Source organism: Chelon labrosus (assembly GCF_963514085.1).
Source record: "Chelon labrosus genome assembly, chromosome: 4".
In the NCBI taxonomy this organism is placed as follows: domain Eukaryota; kingdom Metazoa; phylum Chordata; class Actinopteri; order Mugiliformes; family Mugilidae; genus Chelon; species Chelon labrosus.
Window position 1 is genome coordinate 15,539,277 of NC_140340.1, and position 20,843 is coordinate 15,560,119.

At 41.5% G+C, this 20,843-nt stretch overlaps 1 protein-coding gene across 1 annotated transcript in view; it reads right to left on the minus strand.

Annotated features, from left to right (window-relative positions):
- LOC311486330 (A-type voltage-gated potassium channel KCND3-like) overlaps positions 1–19,378 on the minus strand; it is a gene marked incomplete at its 5' end in the record, with an annotated part of 95,133 nt that extends 75,755 nt beyond the window's left edge. The window contains one exon of the mRNA XM_084542143.1: positions 18,276–19,378. Coding sequence (XP_084398269.1) covers positions 18,276–19,378 — 1,103 coding nt within the window. The remainder of the gene's footprint in view (positions 1–18,275) is intronic.
- Between the last annotated feature and the right edge of the window lie 1,465 nt (positions 19,379–20,843).

Here is a 20,843-nt window from a genome sequence, read left to right on the forward strand (position 1 = left end):
TGGGATGTGCCGATGTACTGTAGTTCCGATTACCCAAGAAATATGCCACTTGTCGTGCAAGAAAAAAAGTGAAGCAATGGTGTATTTAGGTTATCAGTCAATTTCCATTTCAATTACTTTTCCAGAAAGTTTAATTTAATATCATTCGCTGGGAAACCAACAGTGTGTGCCCCTTCAACATAACAAGGCCCAGTGTTATGTTTTTACCTTTCTGATCTACTGTGATACAATGGCCAATTGTACACTGAGAAATATGTGGGGAGAGCACTGGACTAATGTCTAGACAAGCAGCTTAGGGACTGAGAGGTCACTGGCTCACTCCACACTATGGCCACTGCCGATACAACTTCCCAAACCGCTCCCAGCGCGCCTTGCATGGATGCACACTGCCCGCCTCAAGTATGCTCAGTTGGATGCTTACATACATAAATAGCGAATAAAACTAATTTGATTTTAAAATGACATAATAATAATAATGTTTTAGTCATAGAGCATTGGTTGATCCGTTGCAGTCTGGTCCTAAGCATGCAGGTTGTCTAAAACTAGATTTGAAACAGTCTGAAAAAAACAGCTGTAACTCTTACAAGTAAAAACTACTGTTTTTAAAAGGTGCCTGCTTAGTTATACTAAAACTGCACATCTGTTAAGACGCAGCCACAGCAGCTACTTATTGCTGCACTAACACAACATCAGCAACCACTGATTTTTTGAATTTCATCGAGCCAGCTGTGATTGTATGTATTCACTGGTCCAACAATATGTTAAAGTCAAAAAGTGTTTCTCATCATCGTTCAGCATCATTCTAAGGGACACATCTGTTTCATTCTTCAGTACCGTTCCGCTGACGAAAGGCAACGTCACTGTTCGTTCCATTTTTGGCTCACAGACAGTTGCTGTTTTTTTTTTATTTTTTTTTTTATTTTTTTTTTTAACACAGCACAGCTGGAGACCCATACAGCAAATTCAGGTCAGGCAGCGAGACTGACATTTTTACATACCTCTTATGGCAGCTTTCAACGAGTGCAGCTTTACGACGTTAATTATTACATCAGCACCATGTCATGAATTGTCCAGCTCCAGCTCCTGGGCTGTCAAGAGTTTAAATTCTCTCACAAAATGGTAGCATAATAGGTACAGTAATATGTTGCAGGGGGAGAGCTGTCAGTTTTCAGCACCAATTACTACACCACTGCTCTGCTATGTGTCAACATTCACACATTTTGATGAGTCACATAATGAAAAAGGTAAACTGACTGTGGGATAGTTGAAAAAGTTAGCTGCTATTCAGTGAATTAACTGAAGGAAGCAGTTGTGGGGCATGGTTTTAATATTTATAAGGACGTATTACACAGAAAAATAACCTAAAAGTCCAGCAAGTATATTCTGAGTAACTCGCTCAGTTTTCTACATGCACACTAATATTCTGGTAAACAGCATATTCCATTTGGATTGTAGCAGCTTTCACTTGAGATGTGGGACGTGCAGATGAGCCTGCACACATTAGTTGGGTTTTTAGTAACATCATTTGGACATGTAGAGGGCATTCAGAATATGCAGACTGAGACACACAGCCTCTTTGCCTGTCTATGGTCGTCTTTGTGCATTGCACACAAACCAACTAGCCAACAGTTTGGAAGGCTGGGTTCGAGGCGGATGCCCAAAATAAAAGCTCAGGAGCCCAGAGGAGGAGAAACTCATCTACGTTTAAGCATTACGAAAGACCTCAACAGGTTTTCCAGAAGGTTGCTGAAGGATACGTTAATTGGAGTCTGCACAGGTGTATGTGACCTGGAATATGAGTGGACTAGTCATTTTCATTAGCCATGTAAACAGCTTAGTTAGATTTTTTTCTATATAATGCAATACATACAGTCACTGTTGCTGGAGTTCTAAACCTTTGTTAGCAGCCGTAAAACAACACACTACTAATCTGCAAATGTTTCACATCTTTAAACCTACATGCAGCTGTTTATAGAGTGAACGGTCTATTTGATATTGAAATGACTCTCTTAAGCCTGGGGGAGAGAGGGAGAAAGATACTGCTCTCTGCAGTAAATGCCACTTAATTATGTGTTGTATTTGATTTACTGTGATTGTGAGTTCTATTCCAGTAAGTGCTTTAAAAAAAACAAAAAAAACCCCAGCTTGGATAGAATGAAGATCCTTATGAAAACCAAATCACAGCTGGACTCCACAAATCATTTCCCCCTATTTATCAAACCACAAACAGAATGAAAAACAATTTATACGACGTAATACGCTTACGTTCTGTCTATAGCGGGGAATTCTTACATATCTTTACAAATCTCTTGTCCTCCATTACTCCTTTTGAACCTCACATCTCGTTCTCACTTAATCAGCTTTGGTCTGTTAACTTTAGCGGTTAGCCATGGCTACTCTGTCTCCCTCCTTCTCTCTCCTGCACGTCCTGTCACGTTTAGTTACTCTTCTGTCTCCTTTAACGGTAACGGTACGTGTAATAAATGTAGTTTATTCGTAGCATTGGAGGCGAGGCTCCGCACCATGGACAACAAACCAGTAGCTAGCCAGGGCCCTGTAGCCGGTGCGAACCGACCGAGAGTAGCTCCTGTTAGCATAGCTCCTGTTAGCTGCTCTGGAGCTGCCGGGGAAACCAGGGCACCTGGGTGATGGTACGAATGAAGCATAGTCCTACCCGGCCCATAGATCACCACCAACCGCTTCACGTTTCAAATCGATTTTCCCCACTTAGAGACACACCTGCTGAGAAACCAACTCTGTGAAGATAGAGAATCCAGCGACCATAGTTAGATGCATTCCAGGGGCCAGAGCGGGCGACACTGAATCTTACCTTAAACTGCTGGCTAAGGCTAAGGCTAAATATGGTAAAATTGTTATTCACTTCGGCAGCAATGACACCCGGTTACGCCAATCGGAGGTCACTAAACATACTGTGGAATCGGTGTGTAAGTTTGACAAAACTATGTCGGACTCCGTAGTTTTCTCTGGACCCCTGCCCAATCTGACCAATGATGACATGTTTAGTCGCATGTCCTCATTTTATCGCTGGTTATCTAGGTGGTGTCCAGCAAACGACGTGGCCTTCATTGATAATTGGAACACTTTCTGGGGAAAGCCTGGTCTGATTAGGCGAGATGGCATCCACCCCACTTTAGCGGGTGCTGTTCTCATCTCTAGAAATATGGTCGATTTTATTAACCCCCCCCGAAACCATGGCAACCCAGAGTTCAGACCAGGAGGCGGAGTTGTAGTCTTACACACTTCTCTGCCGCTTCTCTAGGACTGTCTCACATCCAAAACTCTATACTCCATAGATGTTCTGTCTGCTCCCAGATTATTTAAACCAAAAAACAACAAAAGAGGAGTTACTCATTCAAACCTTATACAAATCAGTACAAGTTCATTGGTAGAACAGAAGAATAGGAAAATTAAATGTGGTCTTTTAAATGTCAGGTCTTTCTTGTCTAAATCTCTTTTATTGAATGATTTGATAACTGATTATCAGATTGATCTATTTAGTTTGACTGAAACGTGGCTACAGGATGATGAATATGTTAGTTTAAATGAGTCTACGCCACCCAATTATCACATTCCTCGAAGCACAGGTAGAGGAGGAGGAGTGGCAGCAATCTTCCACTCTGATTTATCTTTTAATCCTAGACCTAAGCAGAGCTTTAATTCATTTGAAAGCCTTACTCTTCGTCTTCCTCATCCAGACTGGAAAACACGAAAAACTATTCTTTTTGTTGCGGTGCATCGCCCATCTGCTCCTTACTCTGAGTTTTTAGCTGAATTCTCTGAGTTTTTATGTGATTTAGTTACTTAGAACAAAAACAGTCATTATAGTAGGTGACAGCCTTAGCTCTTCATGTACGTCATTATGAGATTCAATTGGCTTTTCTCAGAATATAAACAGATCAATTCACTGTTTCAATCACACCTTAGATCTTGTCCTAACATACGGCATAGAAACTGAAGGTTTGACAGCATTTACTCGTAACCCTCTTTTGTCTGATCATTTCCTCATAACATTTGAATTTACAATAATGCATTACACAGAAATTGGAAAGACATTTCATCACAGTAGATGTGTATCTGATGATGCTGTAACTAGATACAAGGAGTTAATTCCTTCATTGCCGTGTGCCAATGATGTGGACGGCAGCAATCACAATTTAACTCCTACACAAATAGATTATTTTGTTGATAGCACTGCAGTATCGCTTAGTGCAACTCTAAACTCAGTTGCCCCTCTGAAAAAGAAGGTCATGAATCGGAGGAGGCTAGCGCCCTGGTATAATTCACAGTTGCGCAGTTCAAAGCAGGCAGTCCTAAAGCTGGAAAGAATTTGGCATTCCACTAATTCTGAAGAAGCTCACATAGCCTGGAAAGATAGTTTAACAAGTCATAAAAAAGATACAGAGATCTTAGATATTAGATCTTAGATATAATATTAGAACAGCATATTATTCATCATTAATAGAAGAAAACATGAGCAACCCCAGATTTCTTTTCAGCACTGTAGCCAGGCTGACAAAGAGCCACAGCTCTGTTGAACCATCTATTCCTTTAGCTCTCAGTAATAATGACTTCATGAGCTTCTTTACAAATAAAATTGTAGGCATTAGAGAAAAAATTCAAGGCACTTTTCCAACAGACTTTTCCAAGTACAGTTTACTTTAGAAACTTCGATAGGACCTAATCAGTATCTGGAATCCTTCACTCCAATAGATCTTTCTGAGCTCACTTCAACAATTACAGCATCAGCTTGTCTTCTAGATCCCATCCCAACTAAATTTCATTATCAATGATGATTCTTCTATACAAAGAATACAAAATTGAATTATGGAGTTCCTCAGGGTTCTGTGCCGGGACCAGTTCCCTTCACATTATATATGCTTCCCTTAGGCAATATTATTAGGAAACACAGCATAAACTTCCATTGCTACGAATCAGCTGGTTAGGCTCCAAGCATGCCTTAAAGACATAAAGGCTTGGATGACCTGTAATTTTCTACTTTTAAACGCAGACAAAACTGAAGTCATTGTATTTGGCCCTGAACATCTCAAAGATTCATTATCTAATCACCTGGTTTCTTTGGATGGCATTACCTTGGATTCCAGTACTACTGTGAAAAACCTTGGTGTTATATTTGAGGGAGATATGTCCTTTAATTCGCACATAAAGCAAGTAACCAGGACTGCCTTCTTTCACCTGTGTAATATCATTAAAATTAGGATCATCCTGTCTCAAAGTGATGCTGAAAAACTAGTTCATGCATTTGTGTCTTCCAGGCTGGATTACTGTAATTCGTTACTGTCTGGCTGTCCAAATAGCTCTTTAAAAAGCCTCCAATTGATTCGAAATGCTGCAGCAAGAGCATCATATTAATCCAGTTTAAGCTTCTCTTCATTGGCTCCCTTTAAAATCTAGAATACAATTCCTCCTTTTATACAAGGTCCTTAAAGGCCTAGCTCCATCATATCTTAAAGACCACATTGTACCATATTATCCCAACAGATCACTTCGATCTCAAAGTGCAGGCCTATTTGCGGTTCCTAGAATTTCAAAAAGCAGAATGGGAGGTAGAGCTTTCAGCTATCAGGCTCCTCTCCTGTGGAACCAGCTCCCAATTTGGGTTCGGGAGGCAGACACTCTCTCTATTTTTAAGGTCAGGCTTAAGACTTTCCTTTTTGATCAAGCTTATAATTAGGGCTGGACTGAACCATCTCTTAGTTATGCTGCTATAAGCCTAGGCTGCTGGGGGACGATGCACTGAGCACATATCCTCTTCTTTCTTCTCTCTCTCACACCAAGCTCCTGTCCTCTCATTTCTTTTATCTAGCACTGAGCTCCTGTCCTCTCATTTCTTATCTATTACTAATTATGCAGTCATTCTGTGCTATTACTGTAAAGCATTAACATGCTATACACTGCTGTGTGTCCCTCTCCCTCCCCTCCCCTCCCCTCCCCTTCCCTCCTCTCCTCCTCCATCTTCTTGTGAGTGCGTGTGGCCTGGAGTTGTGTGTTTCCTGTGGAGCTCCATACTACATCTGCTGTCATGGTCTCATCAACCTGCCCAGTCGTCATGGCCTCCTGTAGTTACCCACTCCTACCTGAATGAACAATTCTCCAACCTGCCTATGATTCCTCTTATATTCTCAAACTGTCATGTAACATCATCAGCTATATCTTGTATTTGTATCATCATCAGATTCTACATGTACGCTTGTAGTCAGATGTATGTATCTATGACAGATGCATGTTTATCTGGTTCCTCCTATCCTAGATAACTTTATTAATCCCTTTGGAATGAGTCTGTATGAGCTGTGTTCTGCTCTATGTTATTGTTAAAAAGGAGTTTTTCCTTGCCAAAGTGTCTTGAGACAATTTGTATTGTTATTGACGCTATAAAAATAAAATTGAAATAAATACTGCTGTCACTACAAATTGCTGCTTAAGTAGTTAGATGAACAATCACAGCAACATTTCTGACGTCAATCCCTGATGACGACAGAGTCTAAATGAAACACAGTGTGTCTTCATTACAAAAATAACATGTTGCTATAGTGTTGATTACTTCTGCCGACCGATATGAAAACTTCTTGTGGCTAACACAGAATTGAAAAAGGAAAACTAAGGAAATCTACACTTTGTATTACGTTTAACATGTCACCGCATATAAATTGACATTTAATGGTGGAATGAAAAGGGAGGCATGAGACTGTGTCCTAGAGCTGCATTTTAACTCGGTAATGGAAAACATAAATAAACATGACGGTATTATTTATAATGTCATGTTGGGTTTATATATATGCACCCCGGGCTTGGATAGATGACACAAGCACACACACAGGCTGTGAAACCCTGACTTACATGTAATTTATTTAAATTGGAAAAGCAAATCAGAAGTTTCTTTGTTTCTCTTTCGGTTTCATTTTATTTTCAAGGTACGATTCATTAACCTTGACTGTCCTCTCAGACTCTGCAACTGTACCGCTCCTGTTCCGCCCGTCTGTATCCTCCTTCTCAGCACGTTCAAGGTTATTATTACATTTTCTTTACCTTTTCTCCGAGCCAAACCCTTGCCAGCTGCGTAGTGAGATAAGGGCAGAGCATCTAAAAATAACCCACTCATTCTGGGTACAGAGCATGCCGTGTCATTCAAGGTTCTTCTTTATGCCCTGATACAAACATCTTGAGATAGCATTTTGAAAACTGTACTCGATAGCATCACACTTGCTTTTCTCTGTAAACATACGGAATTTGACGTACACTCGTTTCCTTTTTGCCGTCCTCCTACTACTTGCTCACCTTTTGTCCTTTCAATCCCTTCTCTTGTCCACGTCTCACAGATTTACATTCCTCTTTTAGGCTTTTGTACCGCTTGACTTTTCCTTAACCCCGTTTTAAATCATCTTTCTCCACTTCCCCTCACTCGGTTGCCCCTAGCGTGTCTAATTCAATCCCACACATGCTCACTCATTTGAGTTTTTCGTGATGCCACTGAGTGCAACAGTCTGCTGCAAGCCTCTAAAAGGCCAAGATCGCACAGGAGCCTTCACACATTTGTAAAGCAGCTAAAAATGTATTACTTTGCATTGACAACTTTAAGAAGAAGACAACTTTAAGTTGTGAGCAACTAATTTTACCCAGCAGCCGTCGCTGTATTTGATGTAGAGGATGTGAGCTAAAATCTGAGACGCTGACATCAATTTGTTGCTGCAGGAAATTTAACCTAGTTACCAAAAAAAAATAAAAATCACCACTGCTGTTGTTTACACTGACATTAACGGCAAATAAGACTTTTATAATAAGCTTTTGTTTACAAAAAGTGTCCCACTGTCTGAACTCATGTCATGTTCGCTGCTATAATCAGACTACCTGAAGAGAGGTTTTGTGCATAGTGTACTGGTTGAGAAGCTGCCGGTGTTTACACTACAGTCAGTAGTGAATTCAGTGCTTTGTTATTCCAAGTCAACTATTATACTTTACTGGCAACAGGAGAGCCCCAGACAATTAGGGCTGGAAGGAGAAAGGAAGATAAAAGAAAAGAAGATGAAAGAAAAAAAAAATTGGAGACCAGCAATGACAGAGAAAAAAGTAGTGAACAGTTAGTTTGGTCTTTTCAAGCTGGATTGCTCTGAAGATGAATAAAGGGCTGTTCAGTGATGCCTAAATTGCCTGTTTTCAGACGGATGGTGTCATGAAAGAATTAACTACATGAATGACAAAACTTCCGAAGTTATTACAGAATTACAGACACAGTGCGCTGGCGATGTGAAATATCAGCTGCAAAATCCCTTACTTAAGTATTCAGTTCATTTATTCAGTATATATATAAAATAAAACAAACTCTTGTTCCCTGCGAGTTCTCCAGATCAGATCTGAGACCCATGCCGATCCGGTGCGTTTTGCGTCATTTGGCCCCGCCTCTGGAATATCAGAGCAGATCCGAACATCAGACGAGATTCAGCTTCAAACAGAACCTGAAAATGTAACATTTTAGTCTTGCTTTTATCTGGTGCTGGTAGTCTCATAATTATGACCATTCTTTGTGTTTTCACTGTTGATTTGATGTTGATGTTATTCCTTTTCTTGGTTTGCTGTTCTTCTTTTGTCTGTTCTTTTATCCTTCGTGGATGTACAGCACTTTGAGCTGCACTTGTAAAACTCTGCTGTAGCAATTTAACTTCTTCTACTCACTATTCCTCTTCTTCTACTTGCCACTTCTCCTTCTTCTACTTCTTCTCCTACTTTGTCTTCCTCTACTTCTCCTCCATCTCCTTGGGCGTTTCTCAGTATCTGTTCATGTTGCTACTTGCGTCTGTGTGAAAGGTCTGCCCAGCAATTGTCCTAATGAAAAGAAAGCATCTGCCCAAGTACAGTCCAAATGTCTAAATGTTCTTGCCTTGTCAGTTTTATCAAGAACACATCGGGACGTTACTTGTGTGGACAGCCTGGTATCCCTCAATGCTTTTCAGAAGCGCCATCAAGTATGTTGCGATTCCAAATTATTGAATTACCCACCTCTCGTCTTCCAGAGTTTGTATTTCACAGTAGGGCTGTGTAGTGCTATTCATTTCCTGAATCGAGTTCCAGTTCCATTCAATGGATTTAGAAAAAATTCAATTTTGAAACTATTCTACTTAAAACAAATACTAATGTTGTTACTGGTTCCACAGATTAGTGGTATATCCACAATATTTTACCTCACCCTGGCAAATCTTGGCCTGAACGTGCTCTCATGGTTGCAGCTTCTGTCATGTTTTGGATCTCTTCTCACAATCTAAGACCAATCTTGAGGAAATGGCGTGTATTTTAAAAATCGATTAGCAGATTTCACAAATCCATATTTGTTCAAATCAAGTTTGACTTAAAAAGGATAACCCTTTGTCAGTCTCTTGTCAAGTCCACACTACTAAGTGTTCAAGTCCTAAGCTCACATACAAAACACTCCTTCTTCTAATTCTTCTTGCAAATCACAGTGTGAAGTCCAGGTAAACATCAGATCATCACATTTGGAAAGTTACATCAATGGCTGACCTCCTACTGCGACATCAGAGAGGTTTGAGAGGAGGGGGGTTCCTAAAACTGCTCGACCATACGACAAGTGAAGTGACTCCTTAACCAATGGTTATACTGTATGTCTATAATTCCTTTGCAGGAGCTTAATTTATATCTAGTATTCCCGTGTGTGGTATTTGAGTGGTCATAAATGAAGATAACATCACTCTTAGCTGTGCAATAGGTAAATTACATTGCTGAACAGCATTAGCCTAAAAGATAAAATTGCAAACTGAGGACATGTTATGAGGAACAATTTCTTTTGCTAACACAGCTGCGACTGACACTCCTCTGCTCACACTACGGTTCATGCTAAAGCAATACAATTTTATGATTTGTCAGGGGATTTTTTTTTTGTGTGTGTGTGTGTGTGTGTGTGTGTGTGTGTGTGTGCGTGTGTGTGTGTGCGTGTGTGTGTGTGCATGCTGCTTTGCTGCTCCACCCTGAAAAAAACAAATTGATAGAAGTATTGATGCAGGTTAAACACAGTGTGAGTGAAAACACAGCTCCGCAGTGTTATCAGCCAATTTCTCTTGTTTACTGCCGCCAAAATAGAGGTCAGCATGTGTGGGAAAAGTGTGCGTGTGTGTTTGTGTGCTGAGCATGTGGTACACCAGAATAAGGCTTTGGTCACTTTACCACACCAGTAAGAGAAATAGCGAGAGAGTGCAAAGGTCGCTAAGCTCGCCAGACACCACTATCCTTTGCAAGTTTAATTCCTTTGAAATGAGTTTAGGTGTTAAATGAGCCCGTGTTGGAACTGAATTAAATTCCACAGCTATCATTAGAAAGGTTTCTATTAAAGAACCTTGTGTTGGGAAATTGGCTCCAAGAGCATCTTGGCCCGATAAAGGTAGGAATATTTCTAATTTCCTACAAACTGCACTCGTTTTGACCCCAGGGGTTCAGCAAGGCAGCAAAATAGCCCATTAATTCTGTGTGAAAGCAGGCTGCCATAGAGAACCACCACAATCTGTAACCTCTGATGATTTGTGTGAAGGAACATTCCCGCTTACAAAGTAGGGAGCACTACATCCCTGCTCTGCTTCAGCTTGGCGCAGAGTTTGTGAATTATTAACCAAACAATGTATGTCATTCCAGAATTAATTGGCATTTATTACTTCCTCGAGCGCTATCCAACTCCTGACTTCTGTTACCAATTATCCATTATTAACTGTAAACACAATATATCCAGCGGACAACTGCTACAAAAATTGTGTGCTAATCCCATTTTCTTGCACAATGAGGTACACGTTTAGATTAAAAAAAAAAAAGAAGTAATGCTTTAATAAAACATGTATGCTTTAATAAAATACTGTACTTCAGTCCCAATGTGAAGGGCATTGTTATACCCAGCGTTAATTAATCCCATTATACATAATCGAGTGTGGAGATGAGAATGTAGCTAAGAATACTTTCATCAAAACCAGCCCTGAGATTATGGCTTTTTTTATTGCCACCAAACTCGCTGCTGCAAACATGCTTAATGCAGTTCCACGGTACCGTGGGGAATAGTGGTCAAGGAGCGTATTAACCTCATTTACATTTTAAATTAGTCACAGGGAACACAAACTTCAAGACAAAGAAGTGACAGATTCAGCAAAAAGCCGAAAGAAAAGTTTCCAAAAGATCAGAATAAACAACAGCAAGGTTGATCCACAATCAAGAGTGTGTGTGCAGATTTGTCTCTCTATGGGTGTGGTGGAAACTTTGTATATTAAAGAAGCTTCTGCATGAAAGCACCTGTGTTGTGCTGAAATGGTTCGCTCCAACGAAGGCTGAACATTTGCTGGCTCCAGCTCGTCAAAAGTAAAGTTTCGCTGCTTTCTCCTGTTTAACATTGCTGCCAGGCAAACACATCTGGATAAAACTCTGAGAACTTGTGACGGCCTTTCCTGCTCTCTCGGTTTAATATACTCAATCTGACAGACCCTTCCAGTTAAATGTCAAAATATCAATCAATGCCTTCCTGATAGAATCACTTCACGGTCAGACCCCCCTTATCTGCAGAATCCAGTCATTTGTCAGCGCCTACCAAAACCGGTTTGGGGAGTTTCAGGTGCAGAGACGACTCAGAGAAACATTAATGGGACCTCTGTCACCATGGTTACAGTACAATAACAACCCCTTGTTAAAGGTTAGAGAACACTGAATAATTCGTTCCCACATACCCATTTGAACGTGTGCTTTATGGACAACACTGAAGCAAAACAGTACGAAATTGAGGTTTCTTTTTATCAATCTGCCCTGATGAGCTCTTGTGAACCCAAAACACAGCTCGACTGACCTCTCTCGTCCTGCCTTTGGCCCTGTAGGCCCAGTCTACTTCGTCTAATAGAGATGTTGAGTGGAGAACACAGAGGGGAGGCGAGCTAAAAGTCTCTCTGAAGAAAGAAGCAGATTATATATAGCCACTGATTAAGGCAGAGATGGGAACATGACCTACATGCATAACAACATTTTTTTCTCACTTTCTGCTACAGAACAAGCCTCCGTCCAGGACCAGGACTCTACAACTGGGAGAATCACTCTAATTATAACACCAGAGACAGATTTCAATGCACACCTCATTAATATTTCTCTCCTTATTGGGTTAATAATGTTTTTTAGAGGCTCGGGAGGACTGGGAGAGCCCGTGTCGTGCCAGAGAACCTTTGCTCTCAGTGCACCTGTCAAGCAGGTAAAAACGGCCGCTCTCATCCATTGTGTCTGGATTGTGTAACAGATTATACTTGAAACTGCTAACTTGCTTTCACACAGAGTGTCTGTGTTCTCAAAATAGCTGTTCCCCTGGGAGACTCACAGGGGATGAGGGGAGGAAAGGGGGAGATAGTGAGAGGGAGAAAGAGGGTGGGAGAGAGGGCTTTCTCCTTCCCCATCAATCTTTTGGATCCTGCCCCACTGATGCCAGCGGCCGCGTAGCCGCCCGGCTCCAACAGCGCCAACGTCGGCAAGCAGCCGCGGGGAGCGGACCTCGCTGAGATTCAATCCAGAACCTCAGCCACCTGAGGTTGATTTAACACCCCTGTTCCTGGACTGTGAGAGCGGCTGATTATACAGCCAGTCAGTCCCTTTCCCCCCTCCTCATCTCCCTCAGCTCCAGACCATTACCCAGAACTGCTGCGCAGAGCTGTCTGGACTCACGCAGACACGGAGAGGACGCAAGGAGGCAGGTCATAGAGCCGAGACAAGATCAAAGGCAATAACTATGTGCGTGTGCAGATGAATCAGCAAGTAAATGTGTGTTTGGGTTGTAACTCTGACTCATCTTCGAGGTTATAACTCAAATTCATCAAATTTTTTGTCTTAATGGCTCATTTAAAAGTCAGTCCTCTATCGTATTAGCCCGGAGTCAATAATGTCACTAGATATTTGCTGGCTTGTGTATGTGGTTTTTTTTTTCAACATTTTAACAGGGACACTATTAATTAGATTTTACTGAACTTTACAGGAGTAACCACGTTATGTTATTCTGAATTAAATTAAATGGGCAATGCTTTAAAAGGCTGAATGTGGAGTTTGGAAGAACTTACAAGGCAAGTAGTGTCTAACAAAAGAAATGTGCGGGCTCCAGAGATTTTGCAGCTGAATCAGCCTTGCGATGTAAAATCCATACATTTTTTTTGGGCCATTCCTTAATGCATCTTTCACAAACTTTATAGCAAAACACTTCAGGGTTGAGCTAAGGTTTCACATTAGCCGCAACTGAGGTGAGAATTAGTTTCGTACACTAAAGAGGATGTATCTGTATGGGCGTTTCTTGCCAAATGCTGGGTCAAAGAGTCATTACAACACCTCATTAGTACCTTCTGATAAAGTAGGAAGCTGATTTGAAAATTAAGACAGGGAATGTTTTATAAATGTCATTCAAATCTGTGCTGATTACAAAAACACAAACACTCGCCCACACACACACACACACACACACACACACAAATCTGTTGAGTTGAACTGGTGCAGAGTGCGTTTTTAATTAAGAGCTATCGCTTTAAGAATCCAACCAAAGAGCTCGATTGGAGACAATTAAAAACAAAAACATACCATCACAGTATAAGATTAAAGAGTCCCCTCGCAGCTTTTTGTATGCTTTGACAGATGGGTTATCGGTGACCTCATCACCTCAGCATATGTTCCTTCAGCAGGTGAACAGATCGACATGCGACTGACAGGAGGGAACGCTGAGCCTCGTGAAAGGCTGCTGCCTGTTCACTCGCCGTCGTAATTACACATACATTGGCCCTTTTTACTGCTCATTTAAGAAGCCGGAGGGAGCGTCGGGGCAAATGCTGTACCAGCAAAAGCAGCTGAACAATTTTATCATCAACCGCTTGTTTTTGTTGAATTCGTGTGTGTTGTGTAGGTCTGCAAAGCAAAGATTGGACTGTACCGCACTGTATGTGTTTTGATTGTTTTTGATCAAAGGAGGTTATAGCTGACTATGCCGCAAACAGCAAAAGGACACGCACATGCACTAATTTAAATTTATATAGGACAGAAGAGATACAAAGCCAAATATCTGGGAACAATAATAATAAAAAGCTGTGTGAATGTGAAATATTGCCTTTACTATTTTTTTTGTGTAAAAAATCAGAATCAAGCTTTCCTTTGGATTTTCCTCTTATGCGTTTATCATCATTTACGAGAAAACAGACAAGTCTAAACATGACTACGTCCAGAAAACCATTTAAAATAATTTTGAACTTAAGATATGTGAACTGTTGCAGAACAATCTAAAGTATCATCTGGCTTTATAATACTTCTAATAAATCTGAAGTGTTGTTATTTATAGAGAAAACATCTGCCATTTCAGCACTCACAAAGTGATTGTGTGAGCTTTTTACACGCATCAATTAATAGTTTTCCACATTGCAAATGGCTGTCCTTGGTTAGAGATGAGGGTTAGTATTGTCAGAGGCTCTCATTGCTGCTTTCTTTTGTGTGTTGGACATAATAGCTCCGCGCTCAAACACATCGCTCAGTCTTACCATCTACATAATGCTTTCACCTTGGCATTTCTATCCTTTTGTATGAATGGTACAAAGGATAACACACACATAGGCACACACATACAAAAACTCAGTTCGTAGGTAAATACACGCCGGACTGCTGAGTCCTTACACGGCACACAAAATAAAAAAATAGAGCTATTCTGGTCTTGACTTCCTTGGCTTTTTATTAGGTTTCCATTTTCCTATTTAAATCACTCTCTAATACATTGACCATAACCTGAGGAATAAAAAGCTGTCAAAATGCTAAAATAACTATAGCAATGTCACATTAAATGATAGATGATGGAGCGTTTCAGGTCTGCATCCAAAAGTCACTCTTTAACAAAGACACTGGACATACTTTGTTGGAAAAATAACATATAAAGCAACATTTTCAGGTATCTTGTTAAAGGTAAAGTGAGGTAAAGCAGCTGATCTGCGCAGATTGCCATCAATAATGAATGCTATAAATACTTCTGGCCGTGCAGGAAGGCCAATTATAATCATTGACTGTATCTAAAGACGGACAAATTGCCCATGTCATCACCCATTTTCTTGAAATGATTTGATACTTGGTGTTTTGGCTCAGGCCATTGCCACCTTAGCAGTACCTGACTCCTCTTAACTCCCAGCTAATGCAAAAATAGGCAAAGGTGTGGAGTGCAAGCATAGACTGTACATAAATATGGACAATGTGTCCCCACACCCTTGCACTAACGCTAGTTTCCCAGGGATACGGGGGGCGCCATCTTGCGAGTTTGGAGCCAGAGTCTGAGCCAGAGCCACACTTCTGTCATAGTCACTCGCATTTTCGTTTAATTAATACTGCGCTCTTCTCTACCTCCACCAAAGAAATACTGGATTCTTACTCTCACAGTCCTACAGGACCTTTACGAGTGGTTGGCATGGCAACTAGTAGTCATCATGAGGTCACATCCTGTATCTATAAAGTTAAATAACTAACTAAAACAAAACCTTGTATTACGTTAACTACCTGAAATGACAGAAACCATCTTTGAAAAAAAAAATTGACGAGTATTTTAGTGTTTTAGTTCGGCCCACGTCCCATCCACTAAAATGGAGGGGGTGGAGCTTATGACCTATACTGCAACCAGTCACCAGGGGGAGCTCTACTTGCTTTGGGTTCACTTTTGAGGAGCTGTTCTGCCATCCATCTTTATACTGTATTAGTGTGAGAGACTGAGTGGAGTTGAGCCAGGCATCTGACGTCTGATGTAATTAAAGCGGGTGAGTTGAATATAAATATATAAATATCCCTCTGTGCTCGTGTTTATTTCTGCTGTTTTTGCATGTTAACACTGAAGTCTTTGGAACTTGCTCAGCCAGCCTCAAGTCACCATTTGAGGAACTGCTCTTTTTGACACTCCTGCGTTGGCCTTATTTTTCCAGTAATGGAAGTTGCTGCTTGATTAAAATACTAATTCGTCATGTAGTGTGAGTTAACACATGCCTAATAAAATTGGCACGCTGTCCGCCAAACTATCAAGGTTATAGCTGGTCAACAGCAACTGGTGCACTGTCAGAGTACTCTGGGTGGAGCTTGATAGCTAGACACAAACACTTCTCACAGCATTTGTTTTACCCAGTGGGCGAGCTGAGCTGTGAAAATGTCACGCACTTGAAAGCTGCGTACTGAACGGTTCAAGATAAATAACCGCGCCGAAATATCCCTTAGAATTTGGTACTGTAGTAGTAGCTCCACCTGCCCATGCAGACCCAAAGCAATCAGACCAAGTTATGAGGAAAATGAGTCCTCATTCTGTGCAAAAACTTAGTTCAAGAAGAGAGGTTATATTCCAAAGTTAATTAGTTTAGTTTAAATTCTTTGAGTTGGGGCGGTGAAATGGTAACAGACAAATTTCAGTTGTATTTAATCTCTTTATAACTGATTAATCATTTAGGACCTTTTGTCACTGTATTCACGGGTAGGTTTCAAATTATTTTATTAAATTAGAAATTAAATATCTTTTTTGTTTTTTGGTTGAACAAAATTAAACCATAGCATTTACGCTATGTACTGTTAGCTAGCATGCAGCTAAATGTAAATTTAACAGTAAGATTCTTTACTTGAATATGTGGCACTGGACTATCTGATGTGTAAACTACAGTAAAGATGATGTTTTTCGGAAAACATGGCCCTTCCTGTCATATATTGGTTTGAATATTTCCACCATTCTCGCAAGAGGGTTTGTATCATAACTTCAAATGCTCTGCCTTTTAAGTGACACTTTACCGTTGATGTGCTTTTATTTCCGATCATGTGGATGTATCGTGCAGTGTGCCCTCAATTTATTTTACTATATGTATCTGTGGGATGTACTTCCTGAATCTATCGCCTGTATGAATTTGGAATTTGAAATTTGAAATTTGAATTTTGATATGTGTGTGAGCCAATGTATGTTTGTTTGTTCTGTCATGTATGTTCATGTTTTATCTTGAAAATTTAATAAACATATATTTAAAAAAAACAACAACAAAAAAAAAAACAGTAAGATTGAAGGACCCTCATATGCACTTTACCTGAGGAGAACTACACATTTTGACCTCCCTTCCTTGAATTTAAGTCACATTGGAAAAGACTCCTGTTACAGCCATTACCGAGATAAATAGAGAATTATACTGAGCAAAAGTGTTTTTAATACAGATGGGATCTGTCTATTGTTTCCAGATTGAAAAGAAGAGAGCCCATATAAAATCTTTTCCTGCCTGTGTTCATGAAGTATTTCATACACAGCTTTCTCCACAGAGCGAGTATGAGCGAAGCAGTGATTTTTAGGAACTCATAATTATTCTTCCGTTCCTTCATGGCAGAGTCCTCCACTCAGCCTAACTTTGGGAACACTTTCAAGTTCACCTTGCCATTCATGGCACCAAATCTCAGCGAGCTCGGAGGAAAGATTAAGAGCAGAGTGGAATCATAATAAAGGTGACAGAGGAAGTCTCACGGGACACCTCGCCTCCAGGCATACGGGGGGGAGACATCTCACTTTATAATGCAGTTAAATTATTTCCTCACAAAGCAGTTTTTCTTACTCTGAATGCCTCGGCCATAAACACGGTGCTCCCTGTGTGGCCCCAATTAGCAGAAAGGAAATCTTTCAGAAATTCGGAAGAAACTGTGAAAAAAAAATTCAGTAAAAACTGAATCTCTGATTTTATTTCTTTTGGTTAACTGGATAATGATAAACCAATCTTTGCTTCCAATGTCAACATTATTTACATACATTGCCATGCATCTTGTGTCAGGCAATGAGTTGAAATGAAAAAGAAAACACAGATAAAAAGGGAAAACTCTAAATATAGCTCTGTGCATCAGGCAAATCGTTGGCGCACACAAGAACCCGAGCATCCATTCAGAACTCCTCAGACATAGTGTATGTACTCAACCACTGCCTCCTTATTTGACCGGCACTAAGTGATTCAAGCAAAATACCACGAGTGTTTGTGCTGATAGATAAATGCTACACTCCCCGCCATTACTCACACTGGCAGCCCCAAATAAGCTGTAGCGTACTGAAGTATGGGGGCAGGCTGTCTTAATGCTAATTTGCAATTCAAAGTAGTTTTCATAAATTATTCAGTTTATTAAAGGAATCCACAGGAGTGCGTTTATTGAACTTATAAACTATTGCTTTGGTTCTTCAACAAATACAGATACAGCAGATACGCTTCACCATCTGTAATATGTCTATTACTCACCCCAGCGTTGTCATGGTGACAATAGTGTACCAGAAGGAAGCTGGGATGCTGGTGAACTTGCTGGAGCTGGAGCCCTTCTCTGCGTAGAACATGACCGTGGCGAAGATGATGATGGCCATGGTGAGCGAGAAGAGGAGGAAGCCCAGCTCTGAAGCGCAGCTCTTGAGTGTATAGCCCAGGATCCGCAGGCCCTGTGAGTGGCGGGAGAACTTGAAGATACGAAACACTCGAAACACGCGCAGGGTCACGAAGGCGCCGCTCACGTCCTCGTTGTTGGTCATCACCAGGCCGATGTAGTACGGCAGGATGGCCACCACGTCGATGATGCTCATCACGGAGCGCATGAAACGGTAACGGCTCGGCGCGGCGAACAAGCGCATCAGATACTCCACCGTGAATATCATGACGCAGGCGGTGTCCATGCAGAAGAACGCCACCGTGTAGCGCTCGCCGCACGGCATGTCTTTCTGGTTGGCGGTAGAACCACAGGGCACCGTCTCCACCACATTTGTGATGACTGAGATGGCAATAAAGAAACCAGTGACGTAGTAGAAGACCAGGGCCATGGTGGAGGTGTGGGGGTTCTCAAAGGCTCGCCACATGGTCTCTCTGAAGTTCATGTTGGGCATCTTCAGGTCCTTGTTCTCCTCCTGATCATCCTGCAGCCGCTCCAAGTTCTCCCTCTTCCTATCCTTATACTCTTCATAGCAGCAGTCACCAATGATCTCGGGGATGATGCCAAAGAAAGTCAGCTCTTCGTCGTAGGCTGAGATGCACTCATGCCGGGGGTAGTGGAGCTTCCCTGTCCGGTAGAAGTTGAGGATGCTTCTGAAGGCATCAGGGTCCCGATCAAAGAAGTACTCCTTGGTTTCCTCATTGTAAAAGAAATCTTTCTCAGAGCTGCCAAGCAGTGTGTCTGGGTATCGGTCCAGAGTGGTTCTCCAGGTCTGAAAACGACGGCCGCTGACGTTGAGGATGATAATTTCATCTTGTCTCTTGCTGTTGTCTCTTGGTGCAACAGGCATGGGGCAGTTGGCCACAGGCATCCAGCCAATGGCTGCAGCCCTGGCAAAAGGAAGCCAAGCTGCCACTCCTGTCGCCATAGTGAATAAGATCCTTGGAAGTCGTCTTCCTCACCTCAGACTCCGCTGTCCTCAAAATGAACTGGCATCTGAAGGATATGCAGCAAGAAAAAAAAAGAGAAAACATAAAGCGGAATATCGACAGCCCCACGTTAGATGATCAGATCATCATCACGTTTGTCATTGTGTTGCTGTACTGGAGACAAAGCAGTTCGAAACTTATTACATCTTAAGCTACAAATCAGTTCTGCTGTCTATTAAATTCGCTGTCACTCTTTGCAGTGTCTGTTAATATCCAACAGAATCCTCCCGAAATGTCACCCAATTTCTGGGTAAAACCTGATAAAGGCTTAAGTGCTGATCAGCCTTGACAAGTGCGGATGACAAGTTTATGTGAAATTTAAAGTCCCTGGTTTCTGCTGAAATCTAAAGCCTGCAACAGATTGACTGCCAGAAATAACTTGGTTCCTAAATGCCGCCCAACAAATTGGTTTCTGTTCTTCTTTTGTCCGAGCCCACATATGCTCTGTGTACAGTTAGATGATGAGCAGCTACAACCTACTGTATCTTCATCAACACGGACAGAGAGTTAAAATAAAAACCTGTTGAATAAAATACAGACTTCTCACAGTATTTGTGGCACCACATTTATGTACAAGGGAACTGTTTTACATACATTTTCTTTATTTTCCTTTTTAGTTACATGTGATAATATGTTTAAAATAAACTATATTACTTGGTCAATTTGCCATCAGAAGTAAACAGCTTAGGTCAATGCCTGTTATGTTCAAACGTGACCAAAGCAGGCTGCACGATTAGCTCACTGAAAGCACTTTTCCGTGCACGTAGAGGACAAATTCTAACTTCTACATGAGAGATGGGGTTTCTTCCCACCTAACGCGCTCATTTCAAAATCTCAACATTTTCAATGTCAGAAATTTAGTGAAAGTGGCGGCGAGGGCGCAGAGCTACTCACCGAAGAGGAGACGGAGGAGGGAATAAAATCCCAACTCTTCCTGACAGAACCAGGGGAGTTTCTACGAAGACCGATTCCTCTGTTACAAGTGAGAGAAGAAGAGCTCACATCCATCCAGCGAGCTGATGCAGCGAGTTGAGCGGCACCTCTCCTCCTCGGGTCGATCGACAGACTCTCCGCACCGAGCAGAGGACCCAAAAAAAAAAAAAAAAAAAAAAAACGCGACTGGAGCGGCACAATTAACCCCAACAGGGGACAACAGGACTGGAGAGGCTGCGGGATTCGGGGTCGCCTTCTGACGGATTCTACATCCTGCCTCCTTTGTTTTCCCGTCAGTGTTTGGAAAGTGAAATGTGATGGAGGGGAGCTGCGCGCTTCCTTTTTTTGTTCCAGGACTAACTACAATGTGCGCCTCGCTCGCTGTGCCAGCTCCGTGTCATCAGCCCTCCTCCCCTCTGCCTCACTTTACCGTCGTTTGTGACAATCAGCTGTCACTTCGACTAAATCCAA